The 22333-nt window shown below is 42.4% G+C and overlaps 1 protein-coding gene across 2 annotated transcripts; it reads right to left on the bottom strand.

Moving 5' to 3' along the window:
* Positions 1-268: 268 nt before the first annotated feature.
* On the bottom strand, positions 269-22332 carry VLDLR (very low density lipoprotein receptor). 2 transcript variants are annotated; one of them, XM_007065587.4, is made up of 19 exons: positions 22080-22332; positions 14890-15009; positions 12687-12809; positions 11451-11573; positions 9815-10186; positions 9525-9647; positions 9314-9436; positions 8700-8819; positions 8491-8616; positions 7700-7871; positions 6994-7218; positions 6582-6700; positions 5752-5891; positions 5222-5363; positions 4679-4825; positions 3138-3227; positions 2479-2556; positions 1749-1921; positions 269-894 (listed from the first exon to the last, which is right to left on the bottom strand). In XM_007065587.4, exons 1-19 carry the CDS (start codon positions 22330-22332, stop codon positions 859-861), a joined length of 2805 nt encoding a protein of 934 aa, XP_007065649.2. In that variant the 3' UTR covers positions 269-858. The 2 variants fall into 2 exon arrangements, with proteins under 2 accessions (XP_007065649.2, XP_007065651.3); XM_007065589.4 differs by lacking the exon at positions 3138-3227.
* Position 22333: the final 1 nt, after the last annotated feature.

The raw sequence follows: 22333 nt of genomic DNA, 5'->3' as shown, positions 1-22333 counted from the left end.
GGGGCAGGTCCTAAGGGGCAGTCAGGGACAAGTAGCAGGGTTGTTAGAGGTTCTGAGGGGGGCAGAGGCCAGGCTGGTTGGGGAGGCACAGCCTTTCCTACCCAGCCCTCCATACAGTTCTACACTCTGATATGGCCCTTGGGCCAAAAAAAAGTTTGCCCACTCCTGCTTTAGGCTCACAAGAAAGGGGCCAAGATTTAAGTGACTTATCTAGCTGAGACCAAGATACTGCTTTAATTCCAGTGTGTATAATAAGGTTCACTGAATATGACAAGTCACTTTGTTTTAATTTTAGTATTTAACTTTACAGTGGTTTTTGATAAAGAGCATTCATCCTCTGTGCAGCCCTAAGGTGGCACAGGCAGGAAAGATTCACAATTCACATACAAAATTACTTATGTTTACAAGTTTTTGGCAATTTATCTGAATAACCCGTTTTCTCCTATTGCCATTGACCCAACCATTGAAAAAAGAGTTTACAATAATTTACATTGAAATATTTCAAAGTGCTTAATAGTGATTGTTCAGGAATATTTACAAGTGGCCTATACAAATATGTACAGGTGGTACACTATAGCACAAGTTGTTCCTGGAATATGGCTTTCTATGGAAAGTGCTTTAAATAGTTGGTCAGTGGTAGTACTGACAAATTCAAGGGTTACAGATAAACAGTAACCATCAAAAGCGGATTTGTGGACAAATATTTACAGAGTTCTGGTAATTCGTATAAGATATTTACACAAGCTTGCTCCACACATTCAGGTTTCTTCATTTCTTCCATCTTGGAAGAATCTTCAGCTACTTGCCTGTTACCATCCCAAAGAGTGTAGAACACAAGTAGATTGCCAACTAGGGTATTCAAGCTAGATCATCATCTGTGCTTACAACAGATATCTGTATGGAAGGAGCAAATGTGTGTTAAAAGCAAGTCTTGGGTTGCAAGACAAGTCTACTCATACTGTGCAAGAGTCTGCTCACATCATTTGTAAAATCCGTCCTGTCTAGACGGACAATTTGTATCTTTGCAAGATTTAGTTTTAGGTTTATCTTTGGAAAAAGGCAAGCTAGAGCTACATTACAACATAAAACATTGCTTTAAGTCTGTTATATACAGCTTTAAGTCTAGTGTTGAGTGTATTTTTGGTAGCTGAAGTGATGAATCCAGGCTTGCAGCTCTGCATGTTACTAGAGCCACTAGACTTGCTAGAATCACCTACCCTCCCAAAATATGTAGGGCACTGGCCTCACTTCACCTGCCAATTAATATTGGTAAGAGGGACAGTGTAGAGGGACCCCTGCTTACAGTAACTAACTTGTTGGTAAGCCATTCAAATGTATGGCAAACATCCCTGCTGCAGTCTTAGATTTCTCAAGGCTCATTTGAGAGCAAGCCCAATGCCTTACAGCTCTATGTACCAAGTATCTCCCAGGAATTCTACATGCTGCCTGGCCATGCTGGCAATCCTGGTCTCAGCTACCTAAAAAGTAGTATATCATAACTGCTGTGCATTAGTTTTTGCCATGTTCAGCCCAATGCTCTGGCTATGGGTCTTCCTTTGGTCTCCTACTGAAGTATAAGAAGGAGGCTGTCAAGTCTAAAGCGGAGATCATGCCTTCTGACTGTGTTACAGGAACGTTGGCCAAGTTTGTCAGGAGTGAACCAAGTCAATCTTTGGCAATTTGAGACTAAAGAATATGATCTCCAGCTGCTATTTTGACTCATTTAGAAACCACATATCTGTACTTACTGCAGGGTAAGTGTGTCCTACTGAACTGCTGTGTCTCCCAATATCAATAGTGAGGTCTTCTTCAGTGGTTTTCAAGTAGACAGGATTGTCAAAATTCATGCTTTTCATATTCTTGTGTTGCCAGTTACGCCACATGAAGTAGCCACCTGCTGCCGCCGCCAGTGCCAGTAATACTGCAGTAAAGGAGACAAATAATGAGTTGTTGGACATTCAGCTAGAATGATTTCTAGTGAGCTAAGCCAAACCAGTCTTGGGGTAGTCAAGTTTTAGTTCTTTCTATGGGTGCAAGCCATTGCCAGCCAGAAGCTAGTTTTCCCTCAACTGAATTTTTAGAACAGGCTTGTGTTGCTATACTTGTTCTAGTTGCACCCCCACCCTACTATAAGACATGTTACCACGCAATGACTGTTTTAGGACTGGCCAAATAGGATAGCAGCAGATTAAGTGATAATGCTCAAGACTTTAATGACTAAATCTTTACAAGTGCATGGTTCCCTTTTGTATGGAATGTCAGGAACAAGGAGTAGTTGTAGATGGGCTTAGTGTCTAGTTTTGAAACTCTTAAAACTGACAGTGCCCCTAGCATTGACATCACAGAATGTCATGTTCTGCTTTTGAAACCATCTATTTTGATGGATGTTCCCCCCAGATGGTCAATCCCTTGGAATGGCCTTGAGTTGTACCCAGCTACTCAAAGTCTTATCAAGAGACTGCACCCAAGTATACTTACCCAGAGGAAGAATAGCCCAGGCAGCTGAAGTGCCTTTGGCAGAACTGACTTCTGACACCGCACTGCTGAAATTATGTCCTGGAAGAGGAATACATACAATCTCATGTATTATTTACCGCTAGGCTGGCAGAATTTAGTCCAAGGCTAGCAGCTTCCTCAGACCATAGCTAAGAGTCCCCTTGTCTATACTCCTGGTTCAGTGAGTGAGAAGTAAAGAATGCATTCTCGAGCAGTATTACTCGAAGTGGTGGTCCATGGACGGGTGCTGGTCTGTGAGCCATCAGCTGCCAGTCTGTGCCCACGTTGGAAAAAATTGCTAGTCCCCCACATCAGATAGCTTGAGAAGCACTATCTAGAGATTGTAGCCCACTAAGTACTCTTCCACTTTCTGCAGTTGTATGAATTTGGATTTCCTAGGAAAAGAGTCTCACTGGTAACTTGCATGTCCAACATGAGATGCTGGACATCACAAGAGGACACATGCTAGAACTAGCTTTAACACAGTCTCACTTGCCATTTGAGTGACATGAAGGCTGACCAACATGTTTCCTGATTGCATGTGCAGGTTTAGCATGTTTGTGTTAGCTGTCTGAGACCAGTTTGTGTACCTGCTCAGTCATTGTAATGCATGATTGAAAGTGAGTTATTGGGACCAATACCTCCAGGAACTGGTCCAACAGTTGGCGGTTTTTCTGTTGTGCTGGTATCTTTTGTCTCAATGTAAGCCACAGTAGTTCCAGCACCTGAAACTGGTTATAAATCAAGAACCCAGTTAATCCTGAAGTTCTGAAACAGCTTGCTATTAAGTGGTGGTTGTGAGTGCTTAGCAGATGGTAGAATGGTCATGCAGCTTTTAGATTTTTACTAGACAAGATCTTGACTGAGGATTTTGATAGGTTTACTCTGCTAGGAAGTTGGTCTCAGCTGCTAGGGTTTTTTTTGCACTCAAATCTGATGCTTTGGGAAGTATGGTAGGACAGTTTTAGAAGCCAATAGCTTGCAGCAGAAGTTTAATACTCCTAGATTTTAGGATCCATCAATTTTCACTGAAAAGAAAGCTTTGAAATAGGTCAGCCAGATTTCTGGTGTTGCTGGTAGTTATCCAAAGCTGTAAAATGTAAGCTAGGTAGCCACTGTGTTTGACAGGACATTTTAGAGGTTTTGCTCACTCCGATTACTGCTGAAATCAAGAGTCATACAGGGATGAGTTTTTGGAGTGCTGATCATGAACTCTAGCAGAATGTCACACTAAGTAGCAATGTACACATTGTATACAGTGTGCTTGAACTAGTTCGAGTTCCTCTGGCCATTTAAGGAGTGCCTACAGGAATTTTATTACTGTACAAGAGCTTTGCCTGCCATGTAACTGCAGTCAGAGGGCCATTCAATGAGTTAGACTAACTGGGCAGGAGATTGTTAACTCCTAACAGAGTACGAACCTATTCAACTTTAGCACTTACCTGTTGTCTGAAGCATAAATGAATCCTCCAGTTAAAAATGCTAGGACCTCCCCCCAAAGTCTGTACCCATTAATGTTTGATTAGTTAGAGGAGTTACAAGTTAGGCTAGTGATTCTCAACCAGAAGTACATGTACTCCCTGGAAGGCCTCTGCATACCCCCAGGGATATATCAACTCATCTAGATAGTTGCCTAGTTTTACAGGCCACATAAAGAGCACTAGTGAAGTCAATACTAACTACAATTTTATACAGACAAGAAAAGAGCAATTTTTTTGTAATAATGTGCAGTGATGCATGTCTTTTTATGTCTGATTTTGTAAGCAAGTAGTTTAAGTGAGGTGAAATATGCAGTACGCAAGAAGACTCTTGAAGGGGGTACAGTAGACTGGAAATGTGGAGAACCACTGAGTTAGGCAAGGTGTGGAAGGCTCTAAAAAGAGCCAGCTATCTAGTAGCTCAGTCAGCTCCCCCCACTCTGATGGAATGCACAAGGTCTGATCATAGTATATGGTGATGAATAGGCAGAAAGCAGGCACAGACTTGCAGGTAATACAGTCATTGCAAGAGTTTGCATTTTGTTTGAATGCCACAGTTTAAGTCCCCAAATAAATGCTAATCATGTAGCAACAGTGGAGCCTTAAATCCACTGTCAGGGGACAGCATTACTGTATGAGTCTTGATTGCACAAGAGTCCCTTATTAGGTACCCCTCTACAGTAATTTCAGTGTTGTCACTATACCTTTACACCTTAGGCCATCATCTTGTAGGTTGTATCCATTAGGACATGTGCAGGCATACTTTGGAGAGTGTTCGTTTATCTGAGGAGCAGGCAGGCACAGATACTCACAGCCACCATTCTTCGTGGTCTCTTCACACCAGTTCTTGCCTGTTGACACAAGTCAAATTTAAAGCAGACCAGTGCTTTAGTCTTGCAGACAATTGTTTAGTGTTGTTACATGGCAGAGGATATACTGACTGTCCATACATGACAGGACAGTTTCTAGGCCACGGAGATCAAGCCATGCAGCAGCACAATATACAGCTTTACTCTTTACAGGGGACCTTGGAACAGAAGTAGCAGCCCTGGACAGCCCACCTGCACTACCACCTCTACTGTAGTGCTAGTTCTGCTTAGTGTGCTTTTTGGCCAGTCAGATTGGAACTCTTCCACCTCACTCCCCTAGAGGGAGATTTTCTAGGCTTTACTACCTACCTGATTTAATAGCAGCAAGGCAGAGGTTCATAGTATGAAAGTCTAACATTGCCAGTTTACATCTGTTACCTGTGGGTTGAACAAGCTCGTGATACACAATGATATCCTGAGCATTGTTGAGGTTGTTCACTAGTGTAGCCAGTTCAGATCCTGTAAATTTATTGGCACCATAGACTGCTTCATTCTCTCCATCAATCCAGTAGACACGGTCCTAGGAGATAAAGTTATTGCACCCTATTATGGTTGGGACCAGTTTGGTTTGTCCATTACCAGGGATGGTTTAGTTGTCCCCTGTGCATGGTAAATCTGATTTAGTGAGTGCAAGTATTCTGAAGTATTGATGCAGTTCAGCTAGATTAGGACAACTCACATTATTGCTGAGGCAACATGAAATTGTTAAACTTATAACTAGCCTTAGTGTGGAATATATTCAGTTTTGTATTTGCTACTCTATCTCTGCCTCAGTAGAGAGGCTACAGTAATCCCATTGCAGCAGCTTTTCTGCAGTCTTCCATTTATTAGACTCTTGCTGTACCCTGCCACTCCAAAGGGAGCCTACAGTCAGTTCCCTAACTGGATGCTTGGAGACTTATTCTCACCTCAAATATTGTTAGAGCAAGAGGATGAGCAAGAAATTCGTGAGATTTTAACACAATCCTACGATCCTGGCCATTCAGATCCACACTGGACAGCATATGTAGCTTTGAATCAAGCCAGTAAAGGCGGCTTTTTATAAGATCTAGAAGGAAAGAAGTTGCATTTTAGTACATTGAATCTGATCACAAGCATGTGTTACCTGGAAAACCTCACCACTGATATTGCCTTGGGGGGTGTGTGGATACTTAACTTTGGTTTAGTAAGCGCTGACGAATGCTATCTAGAGTGCATGTGCGCTTAGCTTCCACTAGTAGGTTTCCTCACATGAAGGAAAAGAGGTACTAATTGACATATTAGAAGGCAGCTGCATCACCACAGTACCACCTGGATTGATGTTCCCTGGGTGAAGAGTGTAGCCCTACGATTAGGGCAAGTGTTGTTATCAATATAGTCCATGCATTGGGGCTACCCCATGAATGGTGTAGCATTTTATCTGACAGCATCTGCTATGGGTCAAGCTACAAGCAAGCTGTCATTAATGGGGAGGACACTTGAAACAACTGCCAATGCTTTGACCAAAGCTGGTCATTTTAGACCTGGAAGAAGTTTGAATGCATAGTGCCTAGAAGCCATGGCTGCACAATAGCCATGGCTGTGTCCTAGTGTGTTCAATGCCTTCTCATTGTTACCATGTTAATGTGAACTTCCACAAGTTTTTCAGGGAATCTTGACTTGCAAACTGAGATTCCTTCTTAAAGAGCTAGTGACTTCAGTATTTCTGAAAGGCATTTTGGGCTCACAGGGAAGTTAATTTTGTAAGAACATGAAATACCTAGTGCAATTCCATTAGGCCACTGGATCTCTGTTGTCACCAGCTGCTGTCTACCAAGTCCATTCATTCCTGCCTTTTCTATTTTGGCTGGTTCACCCCAGTCAGACCAGTACATAAAGCTGTAAAGAGACAAGTCATTAGGCATCTGCAGTTTAGCTATATTGTAATATACTTCAACATGTAAGCAGCAATACTAGCTTGTATTTATTATAGCTACAGGAAGGCCTGGAATTAATCCACACACTATGGCTTGATAGAAGACTGAGCACACTGGAGTATGCTTGGCTCAACTTGTCACCTTCAAAATGGTTATCAGCTTTCAGCTTACTGTTTTGTAGTTTGCTTACAAATCTAGGTTAGTACAGTGCCAAGGAGGACTTGGCATTAGTTGGCTGTACAGTGTAATGCTCACCCAGAGAGAGGATCCACGGCTATAGAGGCTGGCTCTCTTAGGTCTGTATTAAACAGGATCTTTCTTTTGGCACCATCAAGGCTAGCCACAGAGATACTCTTTAAAGCTGAATCAGTCCAGTAGATGTTCTTATAGACCCAGTCAACAGCAATTGCTGCAGGACTGTGTACATTGCTTATGATTTTTAAGTGTTTGCCCACCTTGTCACGACTATCAAGTGAGGCACTGGAAGAGAAAAAAGGGATAAAATTTAGTTTCAACCACTGCACACTAGAGATGTGCCAGTTAAGCCAATAGCTGTCTAGAGGTATAATTACAGAATTCTTGTGTTCATGATTTGAAGTAGCTAGCCTCAAAATTGAAAGATGTTTTTAAACTAGACTTAAGTTGTTTGCTGCCCTTTGTTCAAAGTTTAGTTCAAAAGGTCAGAACAGTTGGCCTCAGAATGTGCTCATACTTTGGCTGCAACTCCAACTTCAGTAGAGGTACATGCACAGCTTTGAGTAAGAGTATCCCACTGCATAGGTGTTTGACTTCAAGGCTATGGTTACTGAAGTTAGGAATTCGAGAGATTTGAGCTGTAGACAGGAGAGAATGCTTGTCTGACTTAAGTCAGAAAGTGACTGGCTAAAGACTAAAAACTTTAAGAGCTACAACTTCAGGAGGACAAACACTTAAGATGAAAGTTTGAAGCAGGTAGGTTTACCTGAAAATTGCTTTTTGGCTGAAGTCAGCCCAAAAGAGTTTATGCTCAGCAATGTCAGCATCTAGAGCTATAGTGTTTCTTAGCTGCTCTACTAGTTGGAGGTATTCTTTCCTTTCCAGGCCAATCTTCCTGATGTCCCGACGATTAGTGAAAATCAGACATGGTTCTTTTCCTGAAAGGGGATTTAGAAGTTACTTGCAGTTCTAGGTTGACACAAGTCATTCTTAGTATACCAGTGTCATCCCAGAAATTTAGAAGCTTTGAGTACAGTGTTAGAACAGGAGTCTAGCGGCCACCACATGCAGAGATATTAGTAGATCTTACAAGCTTCAGCCTCCATTGGCTCCTATGCTTTTACACTAGCAGCACTAAGTGCTTAGAGGGACCTCTCCTGCAGTTTATAGCTCAACATGAAAGATTGTCAACTGTTTTTCCTTTGCCCCCAGTGTCTTCAATATTCAAGATTACTGAAGGATAAAAAAAAAAGTACTGTACTCAATTAAATGCCTCTGAAAGATAGAGAGAGTGATGGTACAAATGACTTGTTGCAGTGAGGTCTTCAGCCTCTGTGCTCTTAATAGCAGAGGTGGATTTAGCAAATCCTTGAACCCAATTTGTTAGGCAGAGTTTAATTGGCCCTTTAGTGTATTTGCTATGGGGAGCTATGTACTGTAGACCAGCCAGGTGCAGTAACTCTGGTGTACCTTTGTCAGCCTCTTCAGAGGTAACCTTTTCTTATATTTCTAATGCTTTTGGGCTCTTGATAAATTGAGTATGCTAGTTGTACTTACCTACTGCCTTGCACACTCCAGTAGCTAGATCCATTTGATAGCCATGGCTACATTCACATTTGTAGCCTCCTTTTAAGTTAATACAGATTTGACTGCAGATCCCAGGATTCTGGCATTCATCAATATCTAAGACAGACTGTAAAGTTAGTCTTGAAACAAGAACAAGACAACTACCTCATTTAGGGGTCAAGATGGTAGTAGATACTTGCCTCCACATGTTTTCCTGTTTATCAGTTCAAACCCAGCTGGGCAGTCACATTCATACCCAATAACTAGGTCTCTGCAGATATGAGAGCATCCACCATTGTTCACCAGGCATTCATTCAAGTCTGGAATAGAGTTAGAGACCCAGGAACAGTTGTGGCAAGTTAACCGCCATCTCAGGCAGTGCATGCCTGTCCAAGTTAGATTATACCAGAAATTCAAGGATGGCCAAGATTCCCACTGTAGACATTAACAGTCCTATAGGGCATGTTGGTGCTCATGTAGCTAGTTCTGCAAGTACATCAAGTGAGCCAACTGCAGATTTCAGCTAAGAGAAGCTCAGTGCTATTTGGAGCTAGAGTTTCTGTACTATGTTTTACAGTTATCTGCAGCCTGGTTCATGACTAAGCATAAAGCAGCACACTAGTCAATTCAGTTGTTAGAAGATGCAGGCAAGTCACTGTTCAGTTCTAACTAAAGCAAGATCCTTTAGTCTTTAACTAGAGTCTCCCAACCATGGAGAGTTACTTACTAATGGCATTTGCACTCTGATTCTTGCAGACAAGACTCAGTTAATCTCAAGCCTGTGAGTGACATTCCAAGTAGGTGGCTCACTTACTGCATTCCTTGAGGGGTTCGTCACTCCAGTCCTGGCAGTCCTGCTGCTGATTACACACTTTGCTGATGTCTATGCATTCCCCACTTCTGCACTTGAATTTGCCAGGTCCAGAGCACTGATTGACTGTCAAGATAATGGAGGGAAAGGACCATTAGATAAAAATCTAGAAAGCCCTGTTATAAACAAGAGTATCATTTAGTTCTGTATTTACCATTTTTACAATTGACTTCATCAGTTCCATCTAGACAGTCTCTTACACCATTGCATTGCCTGCTACCGTGGATACAATTCCCATCTTCACATTTGAACTGGTCTGGTCTACAAGTCCGGGAAGCTGAAGAGAGAAGTGCTGCTGAGTTAGAACCCTGAAGGTCTTGGAGACTAAGTTATAGAAGTAATCAAAGCCTTAAGATGTTTTGGAAGAGCCAGTGACTGAACTAGGGAAGAGGTAATGAGTTGGAATTGGTCCCTTTTAACAGGGACTGTACAACAGTTACTTACGGCAGTTTGTTTCATCACTTCCATCCTTGCAGTCCGAGTCTCCATCACACCACCACTTCTTGTGAATACATTCTCCTGAGCCACATTGTACTTCACTAGGAAAACACTTCACAGGATGCGCAGGCTGGCGGCCACATTGCTCTAGAGATTCATCTGACTGGTCTGAACAGTCTGCATCATCATCACATACCCAGCTAATAGGGATACAGCTAGAACTTTTACATTGAAATTCGTGTGCTCCACAAGTAGGTGGTGTGCAGTCCAGTTCATCACTACCATCACTGCAGTCATCTTGGCCATTACAGACAAAGTTTTTGGAGATGCATTGCCCGCTGGAGCAAGTGAACTCTGCTGGGCTACAAGTTATATTGCCTGGTAATAGAGAGAGGGAGTTCAATTAGTGTCAGGATTTTAGAACTATGTCTGCACCATCTACAGCAGGTTCTTAACTTCATTGACCTAACTCAAGTTATTCTACAAAGGGGGTAGTGGTGAAGGTCACTTATGCAAGCATTTACTTCAGAAATTCCAGTCGCCACTGCAGTCATTAAAACTATTGGCATTCTGTTAGGTTTGTGTCCCATATTTGGGAATTCTATTAATGTATACCTGTATAAACCTTTAAGATTTAGACACTATGCCCAGCTTCAGAGTAGAGACACTTACAGTATCAAGTCAGAGGACTTTTGTTTTAGAAAGTGAGCCTCTGGCACTTGCAGATCCTCTGTGCATTTTGTTGGGTTGAAGAGGCATTCAGTGATGCCAGCATGACATGTGGGTTGGTTCTTGAACATGTGACTGAGGGCAGTGGGGAAGAGAGTAGGAGGAAGTTCTGCTCTGCACACTTCCTTTGAAAGTACAGTCTAAGGGAAAGCTAGATTTTAGTATTATCTTTGGTGACATCTATGTTAAGAAAATAAGCTGCTGTCTAAATCTAGGGATAGAGCCTTTTTAGTACATGTTTAGGGGGGAATTTGTTAGTGTAGCAGCTAAAGCCATCTGCTAAGAGGCTTTACAGAACAGCAGATTTATGAAGTCCAAATGACAGGGGACTGCCACATGAGTATTACAGTACTGAGTGGATCACCACTAAGCAAATTACATTTAGTTTTGCTCTCCAGTGAACTGTATAATAGTTAGGATAGCTCAAGAAGTTTTTGCTTTGAGTCTTGAGAGCTATTGAAGCAATCATTGCTAATTCATTCCATTGCTTGGAGTGTATGCATTTGGAGAGAGAATGGGTTACTACTTAGCCACTGCAGAGAGAATCTGGTAGTTAGGTACTCAAACTATAATTCAGATTTCACATTAGGGAGGCAGTGTCCTTGCTTAGAGGCACTTATTTTAGCCTTTTAAATTGGTCTGATATAGATCCATAGTAGCACTTACAAGTGTAGTACTGACTGTATAAACAAAACAAGTTTTAAAATCACTTATAGCAAGTTCAACTGAACAGGACTGGGAAGAGCAGAGAGTTTGATTGTATGATGTGATTACTATCAGACACTACAGTTAAGTTTACAGAAGTTCTAGTTCTAAGAGCACCAGTTGGCTACCCTACACAGCTAGTTCACCTTCAGGCCAAGTACATTTGGGAAAAAAAGCTACACAGGCTACCATTTGTTTCTTCCCTTACCACAGTTCTCTTCATCTTCACCACTGTCACAGTCATTTTCACCATCACATTTCCAGGACAGAGGGATACACTGAGTTGATCGAGGACCACAGCTGATTTCATTTACCCGGCATGTTCTCATGTCTATTGAGGAGTGGATTGGGGGAGAGAGGTCAGTTTCAAGAGCTACTTAGGAGGTCTAGAGTTTAGGTTTTAAAGATTCTACTGAAAGCAGGTTAGGATTCAGACAAGTGCTTAAATCCAGATATTGCTTTTCTGTGAAAGTGTAAAGCTGCAGTAAATGGACAATGACAACTGTAGAGTCAGTTCTAATACTTTGACCATTAGAAATGGTCATTCTGAGAAGAGCTTCAGGTCTTTCTAGGAGAGGAAGAACTGTTTTATCTGGGCTATGGAATTAGAGGTTACCATCAGCATAATTCATAAGGTATTTCTGATGTCTCTGTATGGCACATGTAGTTATTTTAGAGTTACTGTTTCATTCTCAGGGGAGGCGTGATAGAGGGTAGCGTTAAGTTAGTTAAGAAGGCAGTTAAGTCTGCATGTGCAGTTGCATGCAAGTGTTTGAAATTTTTCCTCAGACTTTCCCTTCATTAATACTGTAGCAATGGGTACATGAACTGACTTTTAGGTGCGGCCAGGGCCATGTGGTACCCTTTAGAGTGCTGTATTCACAATCAAGAGGGCTAGAAACTGAGTCAAGGTTCTCTACTCTGGTTCCCATAATGAAATTAGAGTCTACAGAATGCATCAAGGGCAGGAGGACAAGGCAATTCCAGGACATGCTCAAACATCTTCAGACATTCTATTACAGATACCCCTGTTATATTTCCACATAAAAGGAAATCTTGAGCAGCCTTAATAGCCCATAGGTCTGGCTAGGATTACAGAGAGGTAGTTTACAGGGGGCTTTATGCAGATACATTAATTGATCTGACACTGAAGTTTTTCCCCTGTTCCTGATGAGATATCTGTAACTCTGAAGACTAATTCTTTGAAGGGGCTTGCAAAGAGGCTAATAATACTGTACTAGCCTGAAGTCAAGGGTAACTTGAGCTCTTCTCCTGCCCCACCAAGTAGCAGGTATATGCAACTGATTGCTTATAATAAGATGCTAGCTTTAAACCTAGAGTTATGATGACATGCTAAAAGCTGGACAGTTTTTGGTTGAGAGATTTCAGTTTCCTGCTCAGATTATTTTAATTTGATTGTCAGCACAATGATAGGTTCACTCACGGCACAGTTCAGGGCTTTCATCAGATCCATCTTCACAGTCTGGGTCCCCGTCACACTGCCACCTGTTAGGGACACACTGACCACTGTTGCACACAAAGTCAGATTCAGTGCAGGTTGTCTTCACTGCAAAGAGAGAGTCCCAGTATGTTTAACTGCAAACTAGATCTTGCAAGAAGTACAATTATATTTAACAGCTAATCTCCTAGGATCATCAAGAACTTTAGTCTTTAGATGCAACAAGTGTTTTTTACGGCAAGCCTAATAGATGTTTAGGATACTTAACTCCTGTGTTATGGAGTGGACTTCTGGAGAATTGTACCAATACATACTTCAGCTATAAGTGGTGAGATATTATGGCTTTTACATCTTTCAAAGAATTGCCACTGAGCATTATCTTCACTCCTCCCTGCAAAACTGCTTTATAAAGCACTAGTAGTTGGAGTATGTTGGATGCAAAGCAAGTGGTCTTTTCAAAGAGTCCAAGCTATTAAAGTAAGCTTGGGTACAAGGAGATGTCTTGCATTTGTAAGATTATAGTGCACACATACAGCAAATTCATAAATGTTGAGTTGATCAGTGCACATCTTAGATTTAAGTCCAAATTTTAGAGTCTAGATTAGGTTGAGATAGTAACAGGCAAGAATTCTAAGTTGCACACACGAGGGACTTCAATAAAGTCTGACTGAATTAGAGTTGTTTTCACCTCTGAATTACAGTTTAAAAAACAGTAAATATAAAAGTCACTTGCCAACCAAGCTACTAAGTACTTAGAAAGGAAAAGCTCTTTTGGTCTTTTTTGCACTTCAACTTTACTTTTAAGAGGACAGCCTCAGCCCTGCAAGAGAAGTCTAGTTTGTTAGTGAAGATGTTACCTTTGAATATCAGGTCTCTCATTTAAAGTTATGGGGAAGGTGAAGGGAGTTGCAGTCATTCATATTTGTTTCAAGTGAGAGATATGGTACTATTGACATTAAGAATAATCTGACCAAGATGTTTGCTGAAAAACAGTAGGTGTAGCAGGGATGTACAGCCACTGTAGGTTACATGTTTGCTGATGGTGAAATGAAATTTCACCTGATGTGGTGCTCTGAGACTTAAACTGTCAACTCTTGCATTTGAAGAGCTAAATCTGCAATAGATTGGAGTGTTCCTCTTTTGCACAGGAAATTCAATTCAGCCCTGTAACAAAATGCAAGTATTGTTTTTAGTGATTAGCCAACATATGATTAGACATGGTGGAAATTGGATACCAGGGGAATTTAATACTACCTGATTTGCTAGGGGAAGGAAATGGAGGCTGTAATCCATAACGATTACTTCACTGATTAATATTAATCTGCTATGATTCGTTATTTTAGAAGATAAATCCAACTCTGAGTTAACAGGTTCTTGAAGGCAGAGTTGCACTGCAGTGGTAAACTGGTTTTAAGTAGAACTATGTAGCTAGTTCAGAGGGACATGGCAGGAGAAAGCAAGGAACACAGCATTCTAGCTAGTTCTCCCCCTTTTCAGCTCCATGGGTGTCAAGGGATTGGTGACCAAATGGTCTAGGACTGCACAGGCAGCAGCTGTAAGGAGCTCAGGACAGAAGGAAGCTGAGTAGTTCTTGTCAGTTTCCTTTTACAACCCTTTTCCTTTAAGGAGATTGTCCTGGACAAAGCAAGAGCTATGGAACACTACTGCAGTCAGAGCATATTTGGAAAGAGGGGTACCCCTAAAGGTACTTCATTGGGTGCCCCATGAGGCTACTTTGGGTATTGATATTTTAGCTGTCCAACCATCTAGGTAGGTAGTTCAGTTTTAGTCATATCAGAGACAGATAGCTTAAGTGTCAAATTTGAGCACATCTTAAGTGAGGTCTTTATAGCCATGGGAGGGGGTCAATTAACTTTGACTAGACAGAACAGGTTGCTTTGAGGTTCAGCTAGAAGGGCACTATAGCTGCCTGACTCAGTCCTGCAGAAGCCTGACTGCAAGCTTTAAAGCTACACCTGTGAGAGAATATACAATTCTTGAACATGACTGAGATGCCATTAGATTTGGATATCCTATAAAACCCTGGTTTGAGCCTGTTGACTCTACTGCCTCCCTCACTCACTAGCCAGATATTGGTATTAGTGGAACTCTCCTAAGCTATGCTTTGTTATGCCCCTCCAATGGAGTGCTTACTCAAGGAACATTTTGCAGTTGCACAAGGGCTTACCACAGGAGCTCTCATCACTGCCATCAGAACAGTCTTCATCTCCATCACACTTCCATAACAGAGTTATACAGCGTCCATTACTACACTGGAATTGAGATTCTTCACATTTTGCTCTTGCACCTGGGATTAAGAAAGTCAGTTTAGTCAAGCTACTATAGCTACATTTTACTGATGTGTCAGGTTAGCACTGGAAGCTTTTGATCAGGACAGTGGGACAAGAACTGAATCCCTTGTTTCACAAAGGTTGCAGATGTCAATAAGAATGCTTAGATGTTCATTAGCTTAGATCAGTGGTTCTCAACCAAGGGTACACATACCCCCAGAAGACCCGAGTACTCCCAGGGGCACATCAACTCATCTAGATATTTGCTTATTTTACAACAGGCTACATAAAAGCACTAGCAAAGTTGTACAAACAAAGATTTCCACATAGACAATGACTTGTTTCTACTGCTCTATATACATGCTCTACACTGAAATGCAAGTACAATATTCATATTCCAACTGACTTTTTAATAACTAAATGGTAAAAAAGCAAGCAATCTGTCAGTAATAGTGTGCTGTGACACTTGTATTAAGTCTGATTTTGTAAGCAATAGCTTAAAGGAGGTAAACTTAGAAGTATGCAAGACAGCTACCTGAAAGTGGCACACTAGACTGAAGTTTGAGAGCCACTGGCTTTGATCACTAATAGTGCATCATCATTTGTGTCTGTTGCTGTAGTCATATTTCAGGCCAGTGAAGTGTCACAAGACTGGGTTATTGACACCACATTTGAACCAGGAATTTAGTGGAGAAGTTTCCTGACAGTTGCCAAAAGGCCAGAGACTTAGAATGGTGCAGATGCTAAAGGACTGCAGTCATTGTCTTGCAGTTTACAAGACAATACTTGTTTCAGGGATTTTTAGATACAAGATACTTCTGTAGTAGAGCCTGTGTGTTTTACTCAGATGGAAGAAAGCCTCTTTTCATGTGCCTTTTCTACTCAGAAGCAAAATCAATTAGCGTGTGGGAAAGATTGCCTGCTCCAACCTCAAATGCAAGAGTCTCACTCTGTATCACTGAACTATACAAGAGTTCATTTCTGACAGTTCTGGACAATATTTATTTAGTAGACTGTTTGGTAGAGTCAAATTTAGCGGGTTGAAATCCACTAAGCCTAGGAAGTTTCAAGAAGGACTGGTCACATACAGTTATGTTCTCCATGCCAGTATCTCATGTTACCTCACTCTATGGCAGAAATAGACACTGTTTCCAACACAACACATTTGCCCTTGCAATGAGACTGACAGCTGTGGCAATTCACAGACAACCCCATGATGCTTTAGTGAAAGATATGTTACCAGTTTGAGAGGTGAGCTTCTTTACTAGATCCCGATAAGTTACATGAAGTTTACATGACCACAGCCTTACTATGTGGACAGCACCCCAGCATAAAGTTCAGTTTTAGCATGTGTTGATGACTAAGGAATAGGTGCAAGTCCTTCTCCCCCAAGGATACTCAATGCTTAGGGTGGGGAGGGGACATATGGTCTTAGTATTAAGTTACAGCACTCTTAAGTTTTAATCATTAAGAGTTCAAAATAAGTGTTGTGCCTCATGCAGACCTTGTCCGTACATGGGCAGCTCAGTTTGTTAGATTTCCTTTGTTTCCCTAATTTTTGGGTTGGTTTTAGTTAGAAGCTTGTAGTATTTGTCAATCCATTTGAAGGCAGTACTTCAAAAGTCAGAGTAAGACACCATTAGTTTTATTTTCTGCACTAGAATTGTTTGCCAAGTGTTTGATTTAGAGAAAGATGGGTATGAATGTTTACAGCTCTGTTATGGTATTTGTTATGATGGATATCTGTTAGATATGTATTCCATTTGCAAGCTGGAATCAGCTACAGCTTTCTGTACATGTTTCATAAGTATGTTTTCCCAATACAACTTGTTTTAGTGAAGCTGAATGACCCTATTCCTCATAGGAGGTTCATATCATGCCATACAGACACTGATATCAAATCAGTATCAACTTCAGTACAGCAGCTGTCTCTTGAGCAGTTGCACAAACACAAGGTTTGTCTCGTGTGCTTACATGCATTACATTTATGTCTTAAGGTCTAGAGAAGTGACTATAGCATGATGCAAGACTCCTGCTTCTCTTGTTTGTTGCATCATTTGATGAGTTGCCTTGATGCCAAGAAAAAGTTAGAAGGCATCTATTTTTAGCTTTTTCAAAAAACCCCACACCATTTGTTGTTTGCAATCTACTTTAGTAAGCAGAAAATGCAAGCCAGCATACCAAGTCTCTTCAATTATACCATAAGAGCACAGTCAACTTGCTGACTTAGTAAGTCCACTGCGTAACACTGGATGGCCATCAACTTGCCACCAGGTGGTCCCAGAAGTACTGGCAGAACAAATTGGGTGAGGGCAAGTGCAATCTCCCTGCAGAACTTCCAATGTTGTCAATACATGCTGTGCTGCCCAGTGCCAGCCTACATTAAGAAGCCATTGTATTTCAAGTTTTGTATGCAAGTTGTCTTTCAGAGTTTCAACATCTGACAAGCAGATGAAACTAGATTAGTGTTTGACTAGATCTGTCAGGACCTCATTTTATAGGAGTGTTACAGCAGTAAGATACCAATTAAACTGAACTGATTTAATAGGCAGATCTTTTGCTATGATTATCTACTCCAGCCTTGCATGTTGTGCAGAAGTTCAGCCATACAGTCTGTTCTTCACCATGAGAATGGTGGGTGATGAAGGATCTTTTACTCACTTAGATTGCCCTGCCTGGAATTATGAGTTTTGCACAGTTGACTTATTCTATCATAAATTAAGGCAACACAGTCTAGAAGTCAACACTATCACTTTGGTCAGTCAAATGTGATCTTTAAAGCAAGTTTTCAGATGCTTAGGTCGAGTCCACTGCCAGTAGTCTTGTTTTGTTAGGGATTGTAGGTACTTAATTATTGCATAGCATTCCTTACAGAGATTTCAGATTTTGAAAACTTGAAGTTTAAGCCTGGATCAGGCCATTCTTAGTTTGAGGAATATCTTATTTCTTCACTATTGCTTGTTTACATAGGATGTTTTGAGTCTCACTGATGTATAGTTTCCTTGCACTTATGCCTTGTTTACACTTTGGTATGGCAGTGTAGCAATACTGGCAAGCCTTTAATGTAGAGAGGGGAAAAGAGGTCCTTTTGTTGACTTAGCTTGTTTTGCTAGGGAGAACTGGTATCAGCTATACTGGCCAAAGGCTCTTGTGTGGTTATTACCACACCTAAGCTGTGCAGGCAAAAGCCCTAGTGATGTCAGACTTTCTTCCTGCAATGTAAAATAGCTATGCTGCCAAGACTTAGGTCTGGCCTAAACTCACATGAGACAGTGATTCAAAGATTAAGGATGCTCACTCGCAAAGTTTAGAAAGATTGCAAGACAGTTTTAGAAGTGGAGTGACTGGTTAAATCTGGATAATAGGACATTCATTTCCTGCCAGAAGTATACAAACTATGAAGCTGCTTTCTAGCTACTGCAGTGTTAATCTTTAATTTTAGTTTGATATTTCAGTCTTGAGTCTCAATATCATCATAAGCGTTAATCACTGAGTAGAGGGGGAAGTTAGTCAGAAGCAAGCATATTGTTTGGGGCAGATGAAGATCATGACAGGTCTCTAATCTAGCATGAGAGTTCCATAGTGTTTTGAGACCTGTCATTCCCATGCCAAAATGGGATCATTCAAGGAAAAAAAGCTTAACAGCAAGTTTTAAATACCACATTCAGAAAGCATGCCTAGTTGCTGATGTAACAACTCTTGTGACATCTGCATTCTACATAAGTCTGCATTTCAGCATTTAACTCCAGAGGAAATTTAATCACTTGATATGTCAGTTTGGTAGTACTATTGCTTAAATGATGAACTTACAACCCTGAACTTAATCACTGCAGCAATAGTGATTAAGTTCAGGGTTGTAAGTTCATCATTTAAGCAATAGTACTACCAATCTGTAGTAGTAAGCTAGTAGTTAACCTTTACTATTTTTAGGAAATGTTTTGTTCCAAGAGACTTCCAGTATCAGGGCTCTGAACCAGCTACACTTCAAACTTAATCTAGTCATTTTGGTGTAGAACAAGAATAGGAATGGCCTACACCCCCAGAGGAGCAGTCAAGTTAAGCACCAGTGTCTGCATTTTGGTCTTTAGACAGAACTACTTGTCCTTAGCTCTGCCACTGTCCCAGTGTGACAATCCTTTTACCTTGGATTTCTTCCTCCACCCTGGATTTGTTACATACTAGATACTGCTATCTAATGCAGAGAGTTTGCCTAGTACTTTGAGAATGGGTTCTGCAAAGTGCTATAAGTAGTTGGCTAGCAACTGTAACCTAGAAGCAGAAGTTGCTGATTATATTGGGACATAGGTATGAAAGGGCAAGATCACATCTTTAGTGTTTTAAGTACTTCGATATTACAGATCAGACTCCAAACCTGGATGCATGAGCCCCTTTACCTTAAGGTTTCGGAGTAGCAGCCATGTTAGTCTGTATCTGCAAAAAGAAAAAAAGGAGTACTTGTGGTACCTTAGAGACTAACAAATTTGCGCCTAAGCTTTCGTGAGCTATACAAGTACTCCTTTTTTCTTTTAACCTTAAGGGTTATTCATACAGTATGTCTATATCGACCACATTCCCACAAGTCTACATCCTTGTAGCAGGAAGCTCAAGGAGAAAGGTTACTGTTGATTTGTCTGTTCCTTACAAAGCAGGACAGGAAGACTTACTTGCACCATGTACCTATTAGAAATCAGTCAGGTTAGACTGTTGGCAATGTCTAGTCCTATACCTCTTCTCAGAGTGCATGTATTACTAGTTTCACAAACAGTAAAGCAGCAGCATACGTTGTTCTGGGCAAATTGCTGCCTCTGTTCCTATTTAAGGGGCTGTATGACCAAGATGTTCAATTTTTCCAGAGTTTGGAAAAGCAAAGCTAATTTCATCTGAGGCTGTGATATTGCTGTAATGGTCATATATAAAAGAACGTGCTGACACCACTTTGCAGTACATATCGCAAAATGCTGTGGAGGAAGCTCAAGCAGGAGTCTAGTTTGTCTTCCCTGAGGGCTGTCAAGTACCACTCTGGAAGAAAAGACTCTGTTCTTAGAAGTGACCGTTATGAGGGCCAAATAACCTGATTACAGCAAGAACCAGAATTGGGGACCTATCAAAGTAGGCTTTAAAAAAAGTAATGGGTAATCCCCTTCAAGGCAGTTCTTATCAAATTGCTTCAGTTGGTTTCAGCCTAAGCCACTTCGGTTGTAGTTTTACATAGCTAAGCCCCTTTATTGTCTGCACAGTGGGCAAGCAAGATGACCCTGGGTGGGAAGCAGGTTCTAGAAACCATTGCTGCAGTATTTAGGAGGCCCACATGGAGCAGAAGTCTTCCTCATTTACAATATTGAGTACCCCCCTGTGATGGTCAGGCACTCCCCTTTCTGTAAGGGAACTGACCTCCCCCAAGTCCCCTCCCCACCCAATTGGGAGCCTCTGTGAGCAGAGGGGCTCAGTGCTTTTGTTAAGGTCATGCTTTGTAACAGTGATATCACTGTTACACCACTCAAGATTAGTAATGAGCATTGTTTCTTTCCACTTTGTATATGGTGGAGGGAATATTATATGCTCTTCCCTTTATCCCTGGGAGCAGTTCTAGCTACTTCATGTTTTCTCTTTGGCAAGGAGCTTGAGTGTTGTCCCAAGTGCTGATACTGACTAAGGAGATCAGCTTGGAGGTGTTGACTATGCCCATTGTCTGAAATAAGGAATAGCTACTGCCAGTGTCAGCAAGGCCTCTGATAAGAGTGACAAGTGGCATTTTCTGAAATGCCTTCTCCCCCCACTAACCCACCGTTTCCTGATCCTAAAAATCTCTCTCAAGTTAGCCAGTACATTTCTAGACAAGAAATGCAGGTCAGGGGAACCCTAATTGATGGTTGTTAGCATCTTGACTGGATATCTAGTTGGCTGACCAATCGCTAAGGTGTCATTGCAAATGTTTGCTTTTTTGGTTTAGGCAACTAGCATATGAGGTTTAGCAGCTATAGGCAGAAGAGTGGTTTTGTGTTTAAGAGAGAGGAGAGGCTCACCTACATAGCCTGAGTTTGTGACTTTAAACTCAAAGTTCACCCCCGCCCCCACAATGCCAGCCAAAAGAGCATTTACACAAAATTAGAAACTGCAGCTGGCCTGAGCTGGGGCCAGTGTCACTAGCTACTAGAGTAGCACAGGAACAACCAGACACCACCTGGGAGATACCCATTCAGTATGTGGCTATATTAGCTAGTTCATAAGTGCACATACCGCTCTTTCCCAGCCCCCCATTATGCAATCCATTCAGCCTCTTTCCTCACACCCAATCATCCTACAGCTGGAGTAAGGAGTAATTATCCAAGTATAATTGGCCCCAGTTATCGGGTGATGAGTACTGTGAACCCTGCCATGCTTCTTGCAGGGTTTGTAAATAGAGTAAAATCCTGTAATGGGCTCTTACAAGACTTAGTCATTTCCTCAACGCCTATTGTTCAGCTAGCAAGCTAATCAAGCCATAGGGATTGGGGCCCACCTACCACTGATTCACCGCAAGTGGGGCAGTCCCCTGTTGGCAGGCCCAGGTTTGACAGGGAACCATTCCCCTCCCACGTAAAGGTAGAGGGAGGGATAATCCCCGCCCTAAACTAGTCCTCTGCCTAGGTCTTTAGGCCACAGGGCTCCGACTTTCCCCATGCCCCTGCACGCTCAGGAGCGACAAGATCCGTGTGCTTGTTACTCGGCTACTGAGTTATGGAGGAGCAGCAGCTGCTCCACCACTCCTCTTTCCCTGCGTGGGCCCCCCCACAGCGAGTCACGAGCCTGCCTGAGAGCGCTCGCGCGCCCTGCTCTCCTCCCCTGGGACCCTCTGGAGGCAGCAGCCCAGTAACCTACATGCGGGTGGACTGAAGGCGTGATTCCCCGGCACGCGCCGCGGGTGGGGAAGGGAACTAAATCCCCATTGTCCCCGAGGAGGTGCCTCACGTGAAAACGGGCTCAGTGTCAATTCAACAGCATGGTCCCCCCCTTCCTTCTCCCTCCCCCACCCGCAGGGCCGAGGCACACCAGGGAGGGAAGAGGGACACCCAATAAAAGCGCCCCGAGCCCCACCATCGCTACTCACCGCGCACAGCGCCGCGCTCGCCCAGCAGCCAGCAGAGCACCGCCAGGAGCCAGAGCCCCCGGAGCGAGGACGTGCCCATCGTGTGCACCAGCTGCTGCGCGCACAAGTTGCAGCCTCCGCGGAGGTGGGGCGACGGGAGCTTCCCGGTTTTCGGCACCTTGCCCGGCCGCCTGCAGGGAAGGCAGCTCCGGCAGGAGAGAGGGGAAGCGCGCGCGCTGGCCCAGGCTGGTGGGGAGCAGCGAGCCGGAGACATG

Source organism: Chelonia mydas, chromosome 5 (assembly GCF_015237465.2).
Source record: "Chelonia mydas isolate rCheMyd1 chromosome 5, rCheMyd1.pri.v2, whole genome shotgun sequence".
Taxonomy (NCBI): Eukaryota; Metazoa; Chordata; order Testudines; family Cheloniidae; genus Chelonia; species Chelonia mydas.
Note: the sequence above shows the minus strand (reverse complement) of the source record. Positions and strands in the feature narration are given on the sequence as shown.

Excerpts from the sequence above, each read along its gene's own strand:
- VLDLR (XM_007065587.4), bottom strand. The coding sequence starts at position 22,332 with ATGTCTCCGGCTCGCTGCTCCCCACCAGCCTGGGCCAGCGCGCGCGCT. Across the intron at positions 8,617-8,699 it reads AAACAGGAAAACATGTGGAG|ATATTGATGAATGCCAGAAT; the intron begins GCAAGTATCTAC and ends AGTCTGTCTTAG. Across the intron at positions 5,364-5,751 it reads TTGCTCTAACAATATTTGAG|GACCGTGTCTACTGGATTGA; the intron begins GTGAGAATAAGT and ends TTTATCTCCTAG.